This window comes from Anopheles arabiensis, chromosome 2 (genome assembly GCF_016920715.1).
Source record: "Anopheles arabiensis isolate DONGOLA chromosome 2, AaraD3, whole genome shotgun sequence".
NCBI classification, from domain to species: domain Eukaryota; kingdom Metazoa; phylum Arthropoda; class Insecta; order Diptera; family Culicidae; genus Anopheles; species Anopheles arabiensis.
In genome coordinates, this window is record NC_053517.1 from 86,546,796 (window position 1) to 86,569,027 (window position 22,232).

General features: G+C 40.9%; 3 protein-coding genes across 3 annotated transcripts; 1 reads left to right on the forward strand and 2 right to left on the reverse strand.

The window, feature by feature from the left end:
* Positions 1-4: 4 nt before the first annotated feature.
* LOC120897346 (serine/threonine-protein kinase Nek8) lies at positions 5-21,908 on the reverse strand. The gene is made up of 8 exons (XM_040302166.1): positions 21,188-21,908; positions 20,829-21,112; positions 20,483-20,766; positions 20,302-20,419; positions 19,597-20,233; positions 19,392-19,526; positions 18,763-18,866; positions 5-232 (listed from the first exon to the last, which is right to left on the reverse strand). The coding sequence occupies exons 1-8, from the start codon at positions 21,899-21,901 to the stop codon at positions 118-120; spliced, it is 2,391 nt and encodes a 796-aa protein (XP_040158100.1). The 5' UTR covers positions 21,902-21,908; the 3' UTR covers positions 5-117.
* On the reverse strand, positions 320-908 carry LOC120897344 (cysteine-rich venom protein 6-like). Its single transcript, XM_040302164.1, has 2 exons — positions 719-908; positions 320-653 (listed from the first exon to the last, which is right to left on the reverse strand). The coding sequence occupies exons 1-2, from the start codon at positions 891-893 to the stop codon at positions 421-423; spliced, it is 408 nt and encodes a 135-aa protein (XP_040158098.1). The 5' UTR covers positions 894-908; the 3' UTR covers positions 320-420.
* Positions 14,124-14,628, forward strand: LOC120897345 (venom serine protease inhibitor-like). The gene is made up of 2 exons (XM_040302165.1): positions 14,124-14,248; positions 14,325-14,628. Exons 1-2 carry the CDS (start codon positions 14,188-14,190, stop codon positions 14,570-14,572), a joined length of 309 nt encoding a protein of 102 aa, XP_040158099.1. The 5' UTR covers positions 14,124-14,187; the 3' UTR covers positions 14,573-14,628.
* Positions 21,909-22,232: the final 324 nt, after the last annotated feature.

The following is a 22,232-nucleotide window of genomic DNA, read 5'->3' on the forward strand; positions in this document are numbered from 1 at the left end:
TCGATTTATTTTTACACACACTAAAAGTTTGTTTTTATATTTCAACTAACGAAGGCACTGTTCTAGTAATCACCTAAGTACGTTCCAGCTTTGCCTCTCTGATCGATGTGGAAGAACCTATGCCAACGGACAGTTCGTTTCCACCAGCACGAGAATGCTGTGCTGCAAAGGATGCACATCGAGCAGCTTCACGTACGATCCCGCGCTTTGCTGTTGCTTGGAGGAGTATAAACTGAATAGAAGGTTAATGCACAAACCGACAATCCATTGTGCGTGAGATTGAAAAAGAACATTTGATGGTGGAGTGCAAGTACTATAGAGTGAAACAAACGTTTGGTGGTTTACTTAAAGCTTTATTTTGCGTAGAATGTGCAGTGCTAAACATATGATTTTAACTATTACACTAGTTTCACTTCCAGTTTATCCGAAGTAGTTTTTGTACGGGCACAGGTAGGGTTGCACGCAGATACCATTACTGTTTCGTAAGAAACCCTTACGGCAGAAGCATCCCACTTCACACACCGTTGGACATTGTGTGGAGCGGCGGCACTTTTCCGTGCACGAGTTGCCACAGTCCGTGTATTCTTCGTTCCGTTTGCAGGCTGGCCGTTGCGTGGTTTGTGCCGGTGTCGAGATGGACGTTGGGCTTTGTGCTATCGTGAAGGGACAACGTGTTATAATCCGGCAACTAGTAAGGACACCCGAGTTTACAGCTTACCATATACACAAATCACTAACACGGACAGTACGATGACTAGAAAGCTTGTTTTGTACATTCTGATACCACTTGGTTGGATTACGAAGGAACGAATGTCCACAGATGGTAAAGCGCTGCTTATATATCGTAGTCGGTGGTCCAATGTTCTAGAAGCTATTTGAAGCTTCTTTACCATTCCTGCACTGTGCAAAGAAGGTGGCTTAAAAATATTGGCCAATGCTAAAAAACACTTGAGCAAAGTTGGGCTGCGTGTACACGCGCCAAAATTCTTTACGAAACACCTACTCAAGGTTGGTCAGGTGGCAGCCAGCTTGTAACGTCAAATTGTGTCGATAATGTGGGCGCCGCAGTTTGAAGATGGATAATTTGCGTCATCAGTTGAAACGATGATGATGATGATGATGATAAGTCTCAACCTCTTACCCCAACACAGGTTTGAGAAGGACGGAAGTATTTTTACGATAATATTACTCTGATAGGTATATTGAAATATGTTGTACGAGCAAGTGTTGTAATCGGAAAATACTCAACGGAACCCGCCGAGTCATACCCACACCCTAGACGACCTACATAGTTTCATCAAGAAAAAATGGGTCATACTACATCGAAAACAATGGTATTCTCTAGCATCATTTACGTTGCCCGCCAAGAACCAATAAAAGGATCTGGCGCACCACTTATCAGTACACAACTGCGACATGCATATGGCCAGTTCTACTGATGCGAATCGCTGGCTCCAGGGTCTCTGGCATCAATGGCTGGCTCCAAGGCACTGCCTTCCGAAACAGGAGAATTTAATGTATCCCTTTTGTTGCTCGCCATGGACCAACTAATGGATCTGGCGCACTACTTATCAGAACACAACTGCGACATGCATATGACCAGTTCCACTGGTACCATCTGCTGGCTCTAGGGCACTACCTTCCAAAGCAGGTGAACCTAATGTATCTGGAATTGGCCACTTACAATCATCAATGATTGAATCTTGCTGTGACCTCCCAGACCGTGTGCAACGAGTAAATTCCTCCAAATAGATCCCAAACATACACTTGTACGCGCGGGTGTCTCAAACCTATGTTGACTCTTTCTTATATTTTTTTCTTCCTCATTTTAGTGATGATATATAAAGAAAAATCTTATCGTCACCATAAAGATTGTTATGACAACTGCAATTACACATTTAATAATGACATGGGACATCTTATTTCACATACCTTCATACAGTTTGTTTCACATATACGACGCACTTACGATTGAAATCCGGTAAGCTTCTCGCATTCCTAATGTAGTATGTAGTTCTTAATGCTTAATGAAGTTCTTGATTGTATTCTAGATGTAGTGTTTGTAAGTAAGTAAATTCTCGCAAGGTGAAATTGGATCACCAATATGATGCTCTTACTCTAATAAGTAAACAGAAGAAAATTTCAAAAATCACTTGATCACTTGATTCTTCTCTAGGCATTTTATCTGATCTTACAGAAATAATGAAGTGAGCGCTCATAGCTCTGTGATTTCTGCAACAAATCGAATCGACTAACGTGAATCGACGAGCCCATGAACATGAGAAATCTCGACGAGTACATGAACAAGGAACATGACATGAGATATTACAAATATAATTCAATCCATTTGGTGAAAGGAAAGAACAAATTTAAACAACGTTAATGAACTGGCAACGTCAAGAGAATTCAACCCTACCCGAACAATACATGTTAAAATGCCTGCATTGGAGTAAGAAGGTGTATATGGACTCCATCGAATAAAACGCGTGATAGCAAAAGAACCCTTAGTTTAGCGTTTTAGATCGTTGCAATGGGCTCCTCGTTTACCGAAAGGGTTGAAGGAAATAAGCCAGTCATAATGGGTTATATCTGTAGTACACTGATCTTTGTGCAGTTAACGCACCGTGAGTGCCAGAGAGTGATCGATCGCGAGGATCGATTTGATTGCTTTGCGCAGTGCTCGGAGACTTCGCATGGAAAAGGTTTGTTGTTCAGTTTGATTATTATTTGTGTGTTTTCCAAAAAGTATGCCAAAAGGTATGAGTGCGTGCGATTACAATGCAGTCATTTAGGCGCCAACATAAGCAGCCCACTATTTATAAATACTTTTGGGATGCATACATTTAGGCGATTAAGATTATTCTATACTTTTTCAACAACCTCGTATGTATAAACTTACTATATCGTTCACTGTGAAATATTCAGTTAGAAGTACCTAATCTTAGAGGTTAAAAGAAAAAAAAAACATTTGGAAAGGTTGATTTAGTGCTATGCTTTAAAGAAATGATACGTTTAAATGTTTTGAGAATTGATCAGAAACACGCAGCAGGATAATCAGTTCTTGTTACGGGGGGACGGTCCATTCGGGGCATGAACCAATGACGGTCATGTTGTTAAGTCATGCAAGTTGACGCTTATACTACTGTATGTGTTCAAAAGAAAACATTATAAAAACTTTTTCCATGAAATTTACGAAGAATTTATTCGCACTTCGTCCAAAGATGAGCAATATCATTCCGGTTGGTTTTGTCAAAGGTTTTGATACGATGCAATTGCTGCAATAGATTGATGGAAAATGTATTCCGAGATACCAGTATCACTCTAAACACAATTCAAAAAAGGTTTGTGTATTCATGTGTTTTTCAACGTTTACGGCTGAGGTGTACAACACCAACACTCAAGAGCAGAGATGGCTCTTTTTTGGATCTCCAACACTAAGCCTGAGGCAATAAATGATACTACATGTTTGAGCAGTCTTATTAGCTAGACTGAAATTAACACAAAATGAAATGCAATAATGACAACATTCGAAAACATTCGCACTTACTCTAGCTGCTCGTGTGCTTATTTTCTTTGCTCAGGTGCGTTAGTGTATCTGTGTGTTATTGGGAATGGTTTTTACTATACAGCCAACTCATGTCTTTTTGTATTCAGTATATAAGAAGCAAGCAGATGGGCTTTTAAAATCACACCTTCTTAAGGAATCCTTTAAAACAGTACGACTGTGAAACGTGAAGTGCCTTCTAGCAACCATGATACGTCCACTAAGTGTTCTGGTTGCAGTGTTGTTTTTGCAGCTTTTGTTTCCTCAGGGTAGAAATATGATTTTCAAAACTTAAAATGCTTCTTAGCTTATCTTCTCTTCTTTTGCAGCACAAACTCAAAGTTCTCTTATTACAAGATACTTATCATGTAGAAACCAAAATGAGATATATATAGAATGCAGGAATACACGGGATTTTATATGTAACAGACCGTACGACTCTAATTCGATTAGTCCATGTAGAAAAGGATGTTTTTGTAGACCGCAATATGCTCGAAATAGTGCTAACAAGTGCGTTCGTGCGTTTATGGGGGTGAACAAACAATGTAGAAATGGAATTCTAAGATGCGTGGTTTGCCCTCTATAATTCAAAATGTCTGAAAAACACTTTCCTTTTTGTATATCAAATATATCACAAATTTGGCCTATATTGCCCTCTAAAACTCGATAAAACTGTCCAATAAAAAAAATTGTTGCCTCAAATCTGATCAAATTTGTATATGTTAAATATAAACGTTGGACCGGTCTGCTGGTCGTACGAGTCGTGAACTGGAGTGATTTAACGGCATGTTGTTCGTCATGGATTCGAGTCCCGAATGAATCGTGCCTTCATACGTAGGACTGACTATCATGCTATGTGTAATCATTAAGTCATTGAAAGCCAAGCCCAGAAATGCTACCGGCAGGCCTTAACAGACAAGCCTTAAGGTTTTTGAGCCGAAGAACAAGAAGAAATATGGACGCCAACAATGCTAGTCATATAAAAGCGAAGGATGTTTTAGACCAGTAGAATTGAAGGTTGCAATCTTTAACGAATATATTCATTTTTAATCATTATTTATAGTCGATTCGTTAGTACAGTGTTGTTTCCTACGATTCTCAACAGATTTTAAAATCGGCCCGCGTGGTCCCGAAAGATACCGATCGAGACTAGGAGAGAAGATCTATCTTGCGTCTAAGGACGAGACAAGTGACGGATTTTTTAGAATGTTTTAATGAACCTTCTCTACAAAGAGTTCTAAAAGGCATGTTTTATTGAATAATAATTAGCTACGGGGGAAAGCAAAAGTGCTGTTGAATTGTGTCAGCGTATAAGTTGCGTTAAATGTTAAATGACTCCGATATCAATGCATATTCAATGCACTGAATCATGAAAGATCCATTAAAGAAACCCTGACAAAACACGTTAATTGCACGTATTTCAAGGCGTTTAAGCTGGAAATTCTATAAACTAGTTTTACATTTTTACGAATAGCATTTTTAAACAGTTATATTCACTGTGAAACCTACTCTTAACGGTACTTAATTTGAATTGGTCAGATAATATCAACCGACAATTGGAAATGTGCGGTGCCCAGTCGCACTCGGGTAATTGTTTTCAAAGCGTTTTCAATTTCAGTTTATGGATCTCGATCGTTGAACCCGGTGTTAAATATTGATTTTCCCTAAATAAAATTGAAAATGGCAAAAAAGAATTATTTATTCAAGTGTTTCAGCCGCCTATGTATTTATTGCGACAAGCAGCAGCACTGAAAAGAATCAAATAGGGGATTTGAGCTGCTTCACTCTAAGAAAGAAGCAAACAATGACTCGGCAAACACATTTCGACTGTTCGAGAGCCCGGGAACCAGCTGTACATCCAAATATTTGATATTGCCACTGTCGTAAATTCCGTCCGAGAAAATCAGCACCGCTGTAGTGAAACTACGCAATGAAATCTATATAAACTAATTAATCTCGAATTCACTTTACTGTTTATTTCACTAAACAGTAATAGAATAAGTCTAATTAATAGATAAGTAAATATCACAGAAACTCAAATGTGATGATAACAAAGTGCGACTATGTCCACACATATTACATTAGCAGCTTTTTTGCCCAGGTGTGATCTGGTGTCAGAGGGATGGAGAAGATCTTTTGTTTGATTGCATGTCAATCTAGTATATAAGGGGCATGCAGATGTGCTTTTCTACAGACAACTACCAAAATAACCGTTTAAGACAGTACGGCCTAAGACTCTGCAGCGAGAAGACTTCAAGCTACCATGATACTACGTTCCCTAATTCTTCTGGTTGCAGTGCTGTTTATGCAGCTTCTGTTCGTAGAAGGTATGTAATTTGTACATTATTACTGGTACTGGGAGTGTTCCAACGCCTTTTTGATATTTTTTCGCAGCGCAAACGCCAAGAACAACGACTCGAAAGCTACTCTGCAAAGCAAATGAGGTGTATTACGGATGTAGCTATTCAAGTGATTTTTTTTGTAATAAGGGAGGCCGGACTTTTAGCAAAACATGTATGAAAGGTTGTTTTTGCAAAGGTGGGTATGCCCGAAACAGTCGTAATATTTGCGTTCCAGCTAGAAGTGGTTGGGGAGAAGGGTGGTGTGGAAAAGGACGTGCATTTTGTGTGATTTGCACCGCTAGTAAATGAAAATGTGGGGCAAATTTCGTGTATCGAAAAACACATCAATATGGAAAAAATTCACTAACACAAAAGCAATAAACTAGTTTTCGTTGATATAATGTTTGCATAGCATAACAAAAAACATTTCCGACTTTTCATTGGTTTATCTTCAACCACAATTACGAAATTAACAATTTCGTAATAGTAATCCATGAGACCACGATATTCTACCGGTCTCTACAATTTATTGGCTTTGCGAATGACATCGATATCACCGGCAAGTCTACAGCGAACACCTGACTCAAACGTGAAGTAACAAGAATTAAATTGAGAATCAATGCGACAAAGACTAAATACCTGCTTGCCTGAGACCAACACCAACTGGGAAGCAGTGTATAAGAAGACAGTAACAACCTCGAGGTGATAAAGAAGTTCTCAGCGACATTAGCAACGAAATACGGAAACGCATCCTGACGGTGGCGAAGGCAGGCAGGATACGATGGCTGGGGCATGTTATAAGGATGCCGGCCGGACTAATACCCCACCAGGAAAATATCCGACAGCGATCCCCAGTTCCTGAAGGGCATGAGACACACTGTCAATATTCAATATTCTCTTGGTCACTTGATTCTTCTCTTGGCACTTTATCTGATCTTACAGAAATAATGAAGTGATCGCTCATAGCTCTGTGATTTCTACGACAAATCGAATCGAATAATGTGAATCGACGAACCCATGAGCATGAGAAATCTCTAAGAGTCCACGAAAGGACTTTAATTTAAGCAACGTTAATGAACTGGCAACGTCAAGAGAATTCCACTCTACCCGACTAATACATGTTAGAATGCCTGCATTGGAGTAAGAAGGTATATATGGACTGCGTCGAATAAAACGCGTGATAACAAAAGAACCCTTAGTTTAGGTTTTTAGATCGTTGCAATGGGCTCATCGTTTGCCGAAAGGGTTGGAGGACCAGCCAGCCACTCATGGGTTCTCTCAGCAGTAAGCTGATCTTCGTGCAGTTGACGTGGCGTGAGTACAAGAGAGTGATCGGTCGTGAGGATCGTTTTGGTTGCTTAGCGAAATGCTCGGAAACTTCGCATCGAAACAGTCCGTTGTTCAGTTTGATTATTAAAGTGTTTTTTTTATTTAAAAAAAGTTGATTTATAAAATTTGTGTTCGTGTACATTTATCCATGTCATTCAAATAACACGGACATAAAACAAAGCTATTGCTGAACATTTTGCATAATGTAAAATGCAATTTCCGCGTTTTTCGTGACTCAACAAATCTTATAGTCAACAACAAAATAGTCCACTTACAGGGTTTTCGAGCATTATATAGACATGTTCAGCGAGTTGTAGATTCGTTCAGGCATATAATAGACTCTTTCAGCGAGATATAGAATTGTTCGGAAGTAGGTGTAGACATGTTCGGTTATACTGTAGAGCTGTCACTTTCGTACCCCTTGGACTGCAAGTTGGATCATTCTCATCAGAAGGTAAACAAACGGTTTTCGAAAAAATATGCCTTTTTCAACTAATTTATGTATTAAACAGCTTGGAGAATGATTATTAGCTACTTTTAGGACTTTTAAGAATGTAAAATTGAACCCTGCGGCACAGTGTGTAAACAAAACAAATGACAGCTCTACAGAATCGCTGAACATGTCTACGCCTACTTCCGAACAATTCTATATCTCGCTGAAAGAGTCTATTATATGCCTGAACGAATCTACAACTCGCTGAACATGTCTATATAATCCTCGAAAACCCTTTATAGTAACAGTAACACACTGAAAGATAGTTCATAAATTATTTGTGTTATTTTTTGTGTGTGTTTTCCAAATGGTATGTCACCGATTGCGTGCGATTACAATGCAGTCATTTAGGCGCCAACATAAGCAGCCCACTATTTATAAATACTTTTGGGATGTCTACATTTAGGCGACTAAGATTATTCTACACTTTTAGAACTGCCTTGTATGTATAAACTTACTATATCATTCACTGTGAAATATACAGTTAGAAGTACCTAGTCTTAAAAGCCTTAAAGGTTTTAAAGAAAATAAAATATTTGGAAAGGTTGATTTAGTGCTATGCTTTAAAGAAATGATACGTTTAAATGTTTTGAGACTTGATCAGAAACACGCAGCAGGATAATCAGTTCTTGTTACCGGGGGACGGTCCATTCGGGGCATGAACCAACGACGGTCATGCTGTTAAGTCATGCAAGTTGACACCTATTCCACTGTACAGTACCTAGTTTCAATGATAAAAGAAAACATTATGAAAACTTTTTCCATGAAATTTACCAATAATTTATTCGCACTTCATCCAAAGATGAGCAATATCATTCCGCTTGGTTTTGTCAAAGGTTTTGATACGAAGCAACAATCAAAAATTGATGGAAATGTATTGCGTGACACCAGTATCATTCTAAACAGCAATCAACAAAGGTTTGTGTATTCATGTGGTTTTGAGCGTTTACGGCTGAGGTATACAACACCATCACTCAAGAGCAGAGATTGCTCTTTTTTTGGGATCTCCAACACTAAGCCTGAGGCAATAAATGATACTACATGTTTGAGCAGTCTAGCTAATAAAACTCAAAATGAAATGCAAGAATGATAACATTCGAAAACATTCGAAACACATTCTAGCTGCTCGTGTGCTTATTTTCTTTGCTCAGGTGCGTTAGTGTATCTGCGTGTTATTGGGAATGGTTTTTACTATACAGCCACCTCATGTCTTTTTGTATTCAGTATATAAGATGCATGCAGATGGGCTTTTAAAATCACACCTTCTTAAGGAATCCTTTAAAACAGTACGACTGTGAAACGTGAAGTGCCTTCTAGCAACCATGATACGTCCACTAAGTGTTCTGGTTGCAGTGTTGTTTTTGCAGCTTTTGTTTCCTCAGGGTAGAAATTTTATTTTCAAAACTTGAAATGCTTCTTAGCTTATCTTCTCTTCTTTTGCAGCACAAGCTTAAACGTCTCGGACTACACGATACCTAGCATGTAAAAATCAAAATGAGATATATCGGGAATGCAGTAATAATCGGCATTTTATATGTAACAGACCGTACGACTCTAATTCGATTAGTCCATGTAGAAAAGGATGTTTTTGTAGACCGCAATATGCTCGAAATAGTGCTAACAAGTGCGTTCGTGCGTTTATGGGGGTGAACAAACAATGTAGAAATGGACTTCTAAGATGCGTGGTTTGCCCTCTATAATTCAAAATGTCTGAAAAACACTTTCCTTTTTTGTATATCAAATCTATCACAAATTTGGCCTATATTGTCCTCTAAAACTCTATAAAACTGTCCAATAAAAAAAATTGTTGCCTCAAATATGATCAAATTTGTATATGTTAAATATAAACGTTGGACCGATCTGCTGGTCGTACGAGCCGTGAACTGGTGTGATTTAACGGCATGTTGTTCGTCATGGATTCGAGTCCCGAATGAATGGTGCCTTCATACGTAGGACTGACTATCCTGCTACGTGTAATCATTAAGGCCCGTGTCTGTGCTCCATCGCATGCGATTTTATCGCATGTGCTGTCAAACGCTTTTTCGTATAATATTGCGATTATTTGGATGATTTTAATAGTTTAACGATTATGAAAAATTAAGTTGAGATTGTTCCTACAAAACACCACACATTTAGTTTTACAGATAAAATCGGATGCGGCGTCCGACGAAATCAAATTTTTTTGATTCCGTCGTACGACGAAATCGCACGTCCAACGTTATCTGTCAAATCTCATGTACAATTTTGACAGGCCTTCCGATAAAATCGCATCCGATGGAGCACAGACACGGGCCTAAGTCATTGAAACCCAAGCCCAGTAGTGCTACGATGTTTTAGACCAGTAAAATTGGAGGTTGCAATCTTTAACGAATCTATTCATTGTTAATCATTATTTATAGTTGATATGTTGGCACAGTGTTGTTTCCTGCGATTCCCGACAGATTTCGAAATCGGGCCGAGTGATCTCGAAAGGCGGTCCCGTGGTACAGTCGTCAACTCGAACGACTCAATAACATGCCCGTCATAGGTTCAAGTCCAGAATGGACCGTCTCCCCGTAGCAAGGATTGACTATCCGGCTACGTGGTAATGAATTAAGTCTCGAAAGCCTGTATAGGCCGGCATATCCGCGTAGGACGTTACGCCAAATAGAAGAAGAATAAGAAAGTCCCGAAAGATACCGATCGAGACGTCATTATACAGGATACGGGTACTCCCATACGATGAGGGAGATCTGCAGTCCCACGTTCCGAGCTCTAAGTGTATTACCCATGCAGGGCATGTTCGAATCCGGCTTGCAAGACCTTCTCCAACTTCCTGTCGCGTCGTAGGGCTTACGCTCGCTGGCTTCTTAGCGGGTCTTAGCCGTCTTTTTCAACTGAGTATATTTTGGCTTTCCGTCTGACAGGCAGACCCTTATGGTTTTATGCGAAAAGTGTAAACAAAGTCCAGGGTTAAAGTATATTGGCAAATGATAGGGCTTCCACTCGTTCCGGACTCGTGTAGCGTACCGTAATGTCAAACTCTCCATACAAACAGGAACGGTACGGTACGCTAGGCCGTAACGTGTGGATGCCCGCTTACAGTCTTCCAGCGAGTCAAGACGCGATTAGCCAGCGCGATCCTGCATGAAAGGAAAAGATTCAAAAAGGGTATAACATTAAACTTAAATACAAAATCAAATACGAAAACTACAGCATTTGTAAAAAATAATCGAACAAATTCCTCATGCTGCTTGTGTGTATCTTGCTTCTCTTCTTTACTCTTTATTTTATCTCTTCTTTATTCAGGTGTAGCTGGGTAATTGTATGTTTCGTATTTGTATGATGGCGTAAAGCATTACTGACGACTCATGTACATGTACTAAATAAGAACCACACAGATGTGATAAAATATAAAAATACAACATCCGAACTTTCAACCCATATCCCAAAAACAGCTACAAAGTGACAAGGCCAAACTTTCTTGCCAAGAAAAGATAAACAATACTAACTAGGTGAAAACAAAAACTTTCAATTAGAACAAATACTCGACCCGCAACCAAATATAACAAACCCACAATTAGTATACTTAAATTACTTAATTAATTACTTAATTACTTATCGTTCTTTTACTAACATAATCAGAACAGAGTTAGTTTAGGTTGTTTAGGGATGGTTTAGGTACACCAAGAAATACCCTCAGACGGTACGGATTCTGCTAAAAAATCTCCAATGTCCATTGTCCTCGTGGAGGGGGAAACCATTCAGGATTCGCAAAGGGGAAATCTAGTAGCAAAATCATTCACTTGCTTTTGAGGGGGGCACCTAATAGGCAAAAGTTGTGTGACAAAATTTGCATCGTAGTAACAAGCATGTTAAAGATGCCATAGTGTCAATAGCAGGAACAAATCAGGTCAAACACTCGCTCATATTCTACTAGCTGCTTGTGTGCCTCTATTATTTGTTCAGCTGTGATCGGATATCAGCCTGTCGTGGAATATGGCCGCTGATATTCTACTAGTATATAAGAAGCATGCAGATGTACTTTTTAAAATCACATCTTCCAAAAGAGCTGTTGAAAACACTGTGCAACGTGAAGATCTTTCTAGCAATCATGTTACGTCCGCTAATTCTTTTCGTTGCGGTGCTGTTTTTGCAGCTTCTTGTCGTTGCAGGTATGTAAGGTATTACTTGTACTTCAAATGCTCCTAATACGGTGTTCTTTTTTAATCACAGCACAAACTTCTAGACTCACCACTCGAACTCCAACCTGCAAGGTAAACGAAGTGTATTATGCATGCAGGGCATGTCCGAATCCGGCTTGTAAAAGGGTATCAGAATGTTGGATAACGATTTGTCAAAGCGGATGTTTCTGCCGGGCTGGATATGCTCGAAAGGGTGATGTTTGCGTTCCTGCCCAATTCGAACTAACTTGCACAAATTGGAATAGATCAATCTGTACTAAATATGGTTTCTTGGCAATTTGTTAATTTTTTTTAATAAATATAAAACAACCTCAGGCGTATTCTATTCTTATTATCGAGTCGTCTAGACGTCGTGTTGATGAAGTTGGGTTGAGTTGATGAGTTTTGTGAGTTCATTTGTATGGAAAAGTTCACCTTGGAGTTCAGTTTCTCGACTCGAATCGAATCGAGTTCAGAATAGAATAAGCCTGCCTACCTGCTTTCTAGCGGTTTAGGAGAAAGCACGAATGTTGTATTGCTTGAAAAGTGGTTGATTCTCAAACTAGGGAACAGATCAACATTGCGAATATCTTGTTAAAATCTTGTTAAATAAAAAGATCAATGGGTACTCTTGTACCCAAAAGTGATCCACATTTGTACCCTTGTTGAATGGATACTTACTTTTAGAACATATTTAATAAATTTCACTTAAAACCCTACACACTAAAACTTTGTCTGACTCTGTCAGACAAGTGTTCGCTGCTGAACCCCAAGAGAGGACGATCGGTTTTTGGGCCCGATCACTGCCTCCAAATCACCGAGATCGAAACACCTGACAGTTGTCGCATGATATCGACAAACCAGTGTGCCAATGTCAGGCAAAGGTGCTGACGTTCACAACACTGGCTTACTCATTCTAACGTAACATTGAAGCCCTGTTGTATATGGTGGTGTTAGTGAACTGATAAAACTCGGTGACGAAACAACAGGACCCTACACCGCTCTTCTTTGTTCAGGTGCGTTCGGGCATATAGGTTTCTACCACATATCTTATTACATCTAGTATATAAGAAGCATACCGATGTGCTTTTCAAATCGTATCACTCAAAAGAACCGTTTAAGGCAGCGAGACTGTGCAACGCGAAGAGCCTTCTTGCAATTATGTTACGTCCCCTTGCAATTCTTCTGGTTGCGGTGCTGTATTTGCAGCTTCTGGTTGTTGAAGGTACGTATGGTATTGCTATTACTTGAAATGCTCCTGAAACGGTGTTCTTTCTCAAACACAGCAAAAACATCTAGCCTCATCACTCGAAGGCCAATCTGCAAGACAAACGAAGTGTATTCTACATGTAGTAAATGTGGAAATTTGATTTGCAACACGTTAATATCTGATTGTCCGCAGACATGTCAAAGTGGATGTTTTTGCAAATCTGGATTTGCTCGGAAGGGTAATGTCTGCGTTCCTGCCGCATTTGAGCTACGCTGCGTAACTGGAGAGAGAGTGTACTGTTCGAAGCTTAGCTACCTGATAAAATGCTGAAACTGTTAAATAAATTGAAAATAAATCAAGCTGAAATTGATAGTTCATAAAAAGATGACTGCTACTGTTTACCTTTTTTAATACTTTCATGTAACAATTTCAAGTAACATTATTAAAGCCCCAAAACCTTTTTTTTTACAAACTTGTTGGCTATAAAACTAAAGTAAATCAAATTGTCTCATGTACAATCAAGCCTTAAGTCCTAAAAATAAAGTGTTTTCAAGTTAACCATGTCTAATTAGGTCAGTTTTCGATAGTTGTGAAAAGTTCTACGACGTACAATGTTATTAATTCTTGTCAGTAGTTCACAAGCGTTTATTCTACTTGAGATATGTTGCGAATTTTGGATGCAAATTTGTGTCAAGCATTAGTGCAACTGCTAGTACGGGTCTATAAGACAAGCTCTAATAAGCAATTAATAGTACGACTGACGAGGAACTACATTACAACACGGTATGTAAATCACAAAGACAGTGCTGAAATACAAAATACAGCGTGTAAACAGAATCATACTATCGAGTCGTCTAGAGTATGGGATTCACGAATGAAAGAATAGAGTGGAAATTAGTGTAAATCCCACACAAAGTGGAACGATACAAACGAGGGTTGCAACCGGTTCCAGGGTTCGGTGTTGGTGTGATTTTTTTTTAGTGCGAACAATATTATCTTTACATATTGAGTTGCTTTAAAGGGTATATAAAGGGCGGTGAAATGATCATTTCCTAGATTATTCCCTATAAAAACTACACTCTACCACGCTCTACCTTGCAGTAACAATGCAGCGCGCCCTAATTATTCTTGTAATTGTATCGTGCATTCAGATACAGTTTCTCGATGGTAAGTGACGAAAAGTGCCGATTAGTTTGTGTGTTAAAGATATTAATTGCTGTATTGTATGTTTTTTTTTAATCAGCTCATAAAAATTGCGGAAGAAATGAGGTGTACTCTGAATGCCACAGCCAGTGCCAACCAAAGTGTGGTGATCGCCTAGATGGTATATTTTGCACAAAAGTATGTGTTAGAGGATGTGGTTGCAAGTCCGGTTACGCAAAGAAGGGTAACGCCTGCGTACGCTATACAAAAGAGAATCGATGCGCTAAAGTGGTAGCACGCCATGGACGATCCCACTGCGCGGAGACAGGGTCATATGTAAAATGTTAACTCTAAGGTGTACGTAAAATAAATTGTGTTAAAAGATTAGCAATTTCATACACAGATTTGAAGAAAAAAAAATGAGTAAAACACATACACATAAATAAATAAATACACTAAAAAATATGCCAGAACCATGGCCAGAACAAACCTACTGCTCAACACCTCTCGCACGCACAACACAAACTAAGCGGCCAGCGCTTAGTGTGCGTACGACACCTCCACTTCCATCTAACTATTCTAGCGCACGTCACTAACTACTGCAGTATTTAACAAGTACCAATATGCGGGTCCACAGATGCGTAAAATGTCAGATGTTACCCATATAAACGTGTTATTTTTTGTGTGTTGTGCACACACAGCATTTGCCAAGTGCTAAGTGAATTTGCTTATGCAATTTCTTGAAACGTTATACTTATACATTATTTTAAATTATTCTTTCTGGCTTGTTGTACTATCTTGTTATATAATCTTAACAGTGACGAAAGGGTAACAAGTTTGCCAAAAGGTGACCTTTTTCCGAAAGCCCTATTTACTACGTTGTTAATCATTCCTATAAATCATAAATCATTCCTATAAATTATTTTTGGTTATATTATCATCAAACGAGCATATAAATATTATTGCAATAGCTAGAGAAAACAATCGGTAACAGTTGTCTAATTGACCTATCAACAACGGCTATAGTAGTATTACAACACACCGATACAGCCTTACCAGCCATCAACTAAAGCAACTTGTTTGCTCATATGCCGCACGGCTTTAGCGTTTGTTGTTGTTGAAAATGGCAAATTCTCAAGGACATCAAATACGTCATCCAATCGAGGATTACAGTGTTCCGCATATGAGGTAGACAATGTCACCACCAGTATTCAGACATCGAGACCAAAGTCTGTTTCAAAATTTGAGCGATTTACGCACACACCTAGCTGAAAAGCAAGTCTATGTATCAGACGCTACCACAAGGTTGATGAAGTTTAAAAAGATGTCTCCGTTACAGTGGTATATAAAATTAATGATACAGTAGTAATCGAATGATTTTACGTTTAATTGTCCTTGCACTTATTTAATCCTTCAAACAATCGAACGTCTTCGTGCTATAACTTGTTTCAAATTTATGATTAATTCGAATGATACAACTGCTTTTGGCTATGTGAAGAAAATAAAAACATCAAAACTAGGTCAACTAGTTGCCGAGGCTCTTTCTTTCCCTCATCTAGATTAGCCAACACATATTTTCATGCGTCTTCTATTCTCAAGGATGTGCAGTGTAGCACAAGTAGCTTGAGGTGTTTGTTGTTAACACAACTTGGTAAAAACGAATTATTATCCTACCATTAAACATCAAGATTGTTATAAAGCAGGGTTTGTACATAGCAAGCACATGTACTGCAAAACATGTGTCATATGTGTTTTTTTATTTGTCGCGAAAAACTAAGCTCTCTAATTAGAAGCCTTACTTAAAATCCGAGAATCTGTGACACATTCCTGCGAATCGACGCTTTTCCGGCGATGGTGTATGATGAATTATACGGCCTCAGCACCATTTTTCGATCGAAAAAATTCGATAGGCGCTCACGTAAAACTGACAGTATAACTATTTCTTTCATACTCCTGCATGAAGTCGATTCCCATCGAGTTCAGTACTTAGTGTAGGCAAACCATTTTTTCAAATATTTAATAAATGATTTTTTATCATCCAAAATATTGAAAAAGAACCAGAACAATTACCAACTTGCTTTTACATAACGTTTTTCAAAACCATTAACCTTAATTTATGGCATTTTTCTGATATTCGAAAATTTCCGCAGCTCAATGAGTTGCGGATTTTTCGCCATACAAAGCGGAACGATCGAATTTTTGTAGCATAGTTCATTTTGCTCGTGAGTGTCATGGTATACCAGTTTTCAAAAAGACCAGTAAAATGAACACCTTGGCGGCGAAATGAGTGTCAAATGACACCAAAATTACAGCCGGATCGATCGAATTTTTTCTATCGAAAAATTGTGCTGAGGCCGATAATGTTGAATTTTCTTTAGTATTCGGCGGATAAGTAATGAAAAAGTAACTGCTTTCAGCTGTCCTAGCAACAATAGCTTTGGTGTGCCGTGATCATGCTACGACTACAAATTATTCTAGCTGTTATGTTGTCCGTACAGTTGGTGCGCCTGAATGGTAATTTCTAAGAAAAAAAAAACAACCCCTTTTTAAATTGATTTTTAATGCTGATTTTGCCTCCATTAGCATGTATGAAATGAAATAAATATTTGAAGTGACGCAACTAAGCTTTTATTTCTTTACATAGCGCAAGTGCGGCAAACCTCGCCACGAGTCACAACATGTCCACGAAATGAAGTGTATACTAGTTGCGGCATTAGATGCAGAGAGCGTAAATGCAATGATGTACTACCCTTGAAGTGTATTCAACGATGTGAGACGGGATGCTTTTGCAAACCATACTTTGCACGCAACAGCAAAGGCGTTTGTGTTCCTTTAAACTTTATAACGAGATGCCTGGAATCACCATGTCAAGCACCGATACTTTTAAGAAGATGTTAAAGAGTGTTGAATGAGTCCTGAATGTACAGTTAGAATATGTTCGTCTAGTTCTCACGGCTATAAATATTTTCACAAACTATTGATTCTTATTGGCTAGTCCAATTATTTCTCTGAGTGAGACTACAGATGAACAATCTTTTATTTTCCACACAGTGAGCATTTAATGGCATTTGTGTTCAGCCTTATTCGATGCCTTAGTCCACTATATGGTCAAAAATATGTAGTGCAGGCACTACTAAAATCATGTAAACGGTAACAGTTTTCTTTATCACCGTGCAACCAGACATTCGATTGATTTTGGCTACTCTTTCATGATGCACGGCATAAAATTGTCTCCATATGTCTGGTTGCACGGTCAAAAAGTCTTCTTTGTTTTACTCAAATCTGGCGCAGGTTTTTGCATTCGGTGTTTCGCGGGTTCGCCACAGTGGCGAGGTATGTCCACCCAGCATTATTCGGAGTCTTTCGGTATCGTCCGGAATTGTCCAGAGTTATCCGGAGTCGTTCGGAGTCGGCGTCGTCTGGGGTCGTCCGGAATCGCCCGGAGTCGTTCGGAAGCGTCCGGAGTCTTTGGTAGTCGTTGCTAGTCGGAGTCGTTGGTAGTCGGAGTCATCCGGAGTCGTCCGAATTCCTTCCGAATCGTTCGGAGTCGTTCGAAATCGATTGGAGTCGAAGTCATCCGGAGTCGGCCTTCGACACAAAGAGGCTTAATGCATGCTCAAAGTGAAAGAAGAAAAAACACAGCGAAAAGAAATGCCAAGCACATTGCATCGCACGGCTCCAGTTGACTTCGACCCACTCCTTTTCCGGTTGACTCCGATCGACGCTAGACCACTCCAAACAACTCCGGACGACTTCGAACGACTCCGGACGACTCTGCGTAGAATTAGTGATTAGGATTTAGGAGGACCGTATGCTCACAGGACTGCGGCAAGCACAAGCAACAGTACGATGAAGTTACGATGCATTTTGTATTAGGGGTTTCGGTTGCAGCAATCTTGCCGGCACTGAACGAGCACTATTTGAGTGTTATTTCTTAAAACACGAGAACGGATATCTTCTTCTTCTTCTTCTTCTTTGGCTCAACAACCGATGTCGGTCAAGGCCTGCCTGTATCAAACTTGTGGGCTTTGGCTTTCAGTGACTAATTCACCCCCCCCCCCCCCATAGCAGGGTAGTCAGTCCTACGTATGGCGGCGCGGTCTATTTGGGGATGGAACCCATGACGGGCATGTTGTTAAGTCGTACGAGTTGACGACTGTACTCCGATACCGGCTCACGGAACGGATACCACGTGTGGCATTTTTGCTGGACGACCGGACGATCCTTGCGAACGATCGGGGAACTAATGCAACACATAGAACACATTTAAAACACTTGCGTACACAACCAGATCCATACCAGATATTTTTGGATTTTGCACATTGAAGGTCGCAGTACAAATATGTGAATTATAGATTTTGCTATACCTTACTATTATAGGCACAATGGTGATGGAGTTGGAAAATAGTGTATTAGTTTAGCTAAAACTATATATATTTTCATATTTGGAAAAAAGCGTATTGCAATAAAAAATCAATTGTGTGCAAAATATGTTCTAAAACAAGCAGCGTACCAGCTGTGTGTCCAGATGTACTTACGCTAGAACGTCGGCTGGTTCCAGGATGGTCTCCCGTTTGTAGAGAGAGGTTAAGATGTTGGCTAGTGCCGTCGTACTGTTTGCAACCGTTGCCAAGGAAGGCCGCTGCAAGGAGAAGCAACACATCGGGGTTGAGCGGTGTTATCTTACTGCTATTAACGATGTACCTCTAGCGGGGTTATGTTCGGTGGATGTTTGCCAGTACAACAAGATGTGATTTGAAGTTTATAAAAATACTTAAAAACTAAGCATGGTTTTAGTGCTCACATTTATAAGACAGTTTTAGTATTACTTTCAAAGTGTGGCCCGGTCGTCGTATAAGATATCCATATGGAACGCTCCCTCTATTCGTAAGTTACAAATAGCCATTTAATTGCGATGATACTACAAGACCAAAGTCTCCAAAGCCGAAAAAAAGGTTAAAGGTGATGAATATTACATTTTAAAACTAATTCCCTTAAGAACGACAGTGCAAAGGATGGAATTGTTCTCGTTGAAAATTGCTTTCTGGATTTTAGAACATTGTTACGCGTATTGCATGCCTTTGGGGAGAAAACTAACCAAATTTCCGCAAGGGTATGCAATTCGCACAACACAAATATCACTTTCGTACAGCGCACACATATTTACCTGCTCATTATTGCTTCCGGCACGTGATTCACTGCAATCCTCTGCGCTTTCCGGAGTGCCGGTGCGCGTCCCCCAGTGTACGACACAATTGTCGTCAGTAGTCGCCACCGAATACGAATGGTTACATTTCACATTCTACAAAAAGAAAATCACATAAGATTCAACATAAATCGCGATTTTCGCAGTACTCCCGTCCCCCTCTTACCACAACGTAACGTGACTGCAGCTGCCGGACGATCGATGGTTGAGCCAGTTCAAATTTATGCCCAGCACCGCGCTGCCCATCCGAATTGTCTCCAAGCATAACCAGAAAGCCACCTTCGATGAGAAATGCCGCATGCGTATCCGCCACACTGACCGCCACTATCTTCGGGCGTTTGGCCGCATCGAGATGCACCATGCGCAGTGTAGCCGTGCTGGCCACTTTACGGCCCAGACCGAGCCGATTGCCCGCATTGCTTCCACAGCAGTAGCAATCGCCCTGCGTGGTGATGAGAATGGTACAGTCCGGACCGGCGTACACCTCCCGCACGTTCTGCACGAGCTGCGGCAGGATGATGCGTTCCGGTTCGAGGGCAATGTGAATACGTTTGCCAAGCGCTAGTGCACCATTATCACTGCTGCCCCAGCTGTACACGATGCCACCCTCGGTCAGGGCCAGCACGTGCGTGGTCCCGCTCGAAACCTGCACGATGGGGATGTGTTCCAGTTTGGCGATTTGCTTCGGCACGAGCAGTGACGCTCTGTTCCCCTGCCCGAGACATCCATTGCTATTGTCACCGCAGGCAAGCAGCAGCCCGGAAGCAGTACGAAAGATGCTAAATCCATCTCCAACGGCAGCACTAAAAGAGAAAGAAAAAGAAAGGCGTAACAGCCCGTCCGTTCGCTTACATTCGCGCTCGTTCCTTACCTGACTATTCGGCGCGACCGGATCGCATCGATTCGCATGGGAATGTGGTGCCACGTTTCGAGTGCATCGTGGCCCAGCTGGCCCTTGTCACCTTCGCCCCAACTGTACACAGTGCCGTCTGCAGCAAGGAAGCAAGTTTGTTTTAGATACGATCTTACTCATACGCTGTCCGCATAATTACCTTCTAAAACGGCCACAAAATGTTGTCCACGTGTGGCTACTTGCATGATCTTTATCGTCGGTGGTAGATGCAACGGTGCCAACGAGGAGGACGAACCGAATGAGTGTAATTGATAGAGGACGGTACGTTCGATTGGATGATTTTGATTGATATCCGTACCAACCCGGGCTGTCGATCCATCTGCATACGATTTGGTAGTGGCACGATCGTCGTGTACCATCGATTCGACCTTCAACAGTAGTTCCGGTTGTTTGGGTCTTGAATGATGCGCTTCAAACTGAAAACTACAAAAAAGAAACTGATGTAAAATACTTAAACTGTAATTCAATCCATTCAAATTCCATACCCTTCGGCAGATCCCAAATTCTTGTAGATAAGCGGAATCCAGTACTGCAGCAGCTCTGAAGCGGATGGCCGCGCGATCGGCTCGATTTGAAACATTAGCCCCAACACGTGGCGCAGCGAGTCGGAGTAACAAGCCGGCAGTGGCACGTACTCTGCGGTCATAATTTTGCCCACCAGCTCGGACAAGTTCGAGGCGGTAAATGCTTTCTTCAGGCAACACATTTCACCGATAATGCATCCGAGCGCCCAGACATCACTTTTTTCGTCATACTCCTTGCCTTCACACTGTTGAAGGTGAAGAGAAGAAAAAGCATGTTAATGAGGGAAAATAGAAAACTACTCCTTTTAGGGCAATCTTACCATCTCTGGGCTGAAATAATACGGCGTCCCGAGCACGGTCTGCGCGTGCACATTGCTGTTCATGATTTTCGATATCCCAAAGTCGCCCACCTTCACCGTGCCCTTGCCGTGCAGGAACACATTGGCCGTCTTCAGATCGCGATGCAGGATGTTTTGCGAGTGCATGTAGCTCAGCGCACTGGCCAGCTGCTCGAATATGTTCAACACGAACCGTTCCGGCAGCGGTTCGCTTTGGCTGCGCACGGCCAGCATCTGCGCAAGTGTGCCACCGTCTGCGTACTCCATCTCGATCAGCAGCACATCGCCGCGCACGGACGAACCAAGGTAGGCGATGATGTTGGGATGGTGCAGCTTGGAAAACACCTCCACCTCGTTCATCGCCATCTCGCGCTCGGGTTTGGCCAGATTACCGAGCGCTATCTGCTTCATGACCACCTGTTGCCCGTCGGACTGCCGCTCGTACAGGACCGCGACACCGAACGAACCCTGACCTACGGAGCGTACCTTTCGATAGCCGGTCAGGTCGAGCACATGTTGCGGCCCAGCCGTACCTTCTCGGGGGGCCACGGAGGCAAGCGTTTGGCGTGGCGAAGGATTTGGACCGAGCAGGGTGAGATTTTGAAACCGACTCAGCACGGACATCTCACCGGTCGTTTGCGTTGGTCCGTGTTTTGGTTTTTGGCTGAAAGCAGGTCGAATTTCTTTAAGCTCCATTTGCGGAAGGTAGCCAAAACTGCTGCGTCCCGTTTGGAGTTGTTGTAAACAGTAAATAAACGATTGTGCGAAAAGTGATTTGTTGTGGCTCTACAATTACCATGGTTGTGCGCTTTGAAAAGAGCGCAAGCGCTGTGATTTTTGAATGAAATTCCTTACCCCGAGCGGTGCTTTTGGTTGTATTTTAATAAAAATCAAATTTTCTACCCAATGTGCTCAACACAACCCAATTTCAAGGCTCTTAAATAACTTTTCACATTTAATTGCGGGAAACATATGTAACCGTTGTTTTCAAATTAAACGATTTGACAGCCGAGTCCCAGTGAAAAAC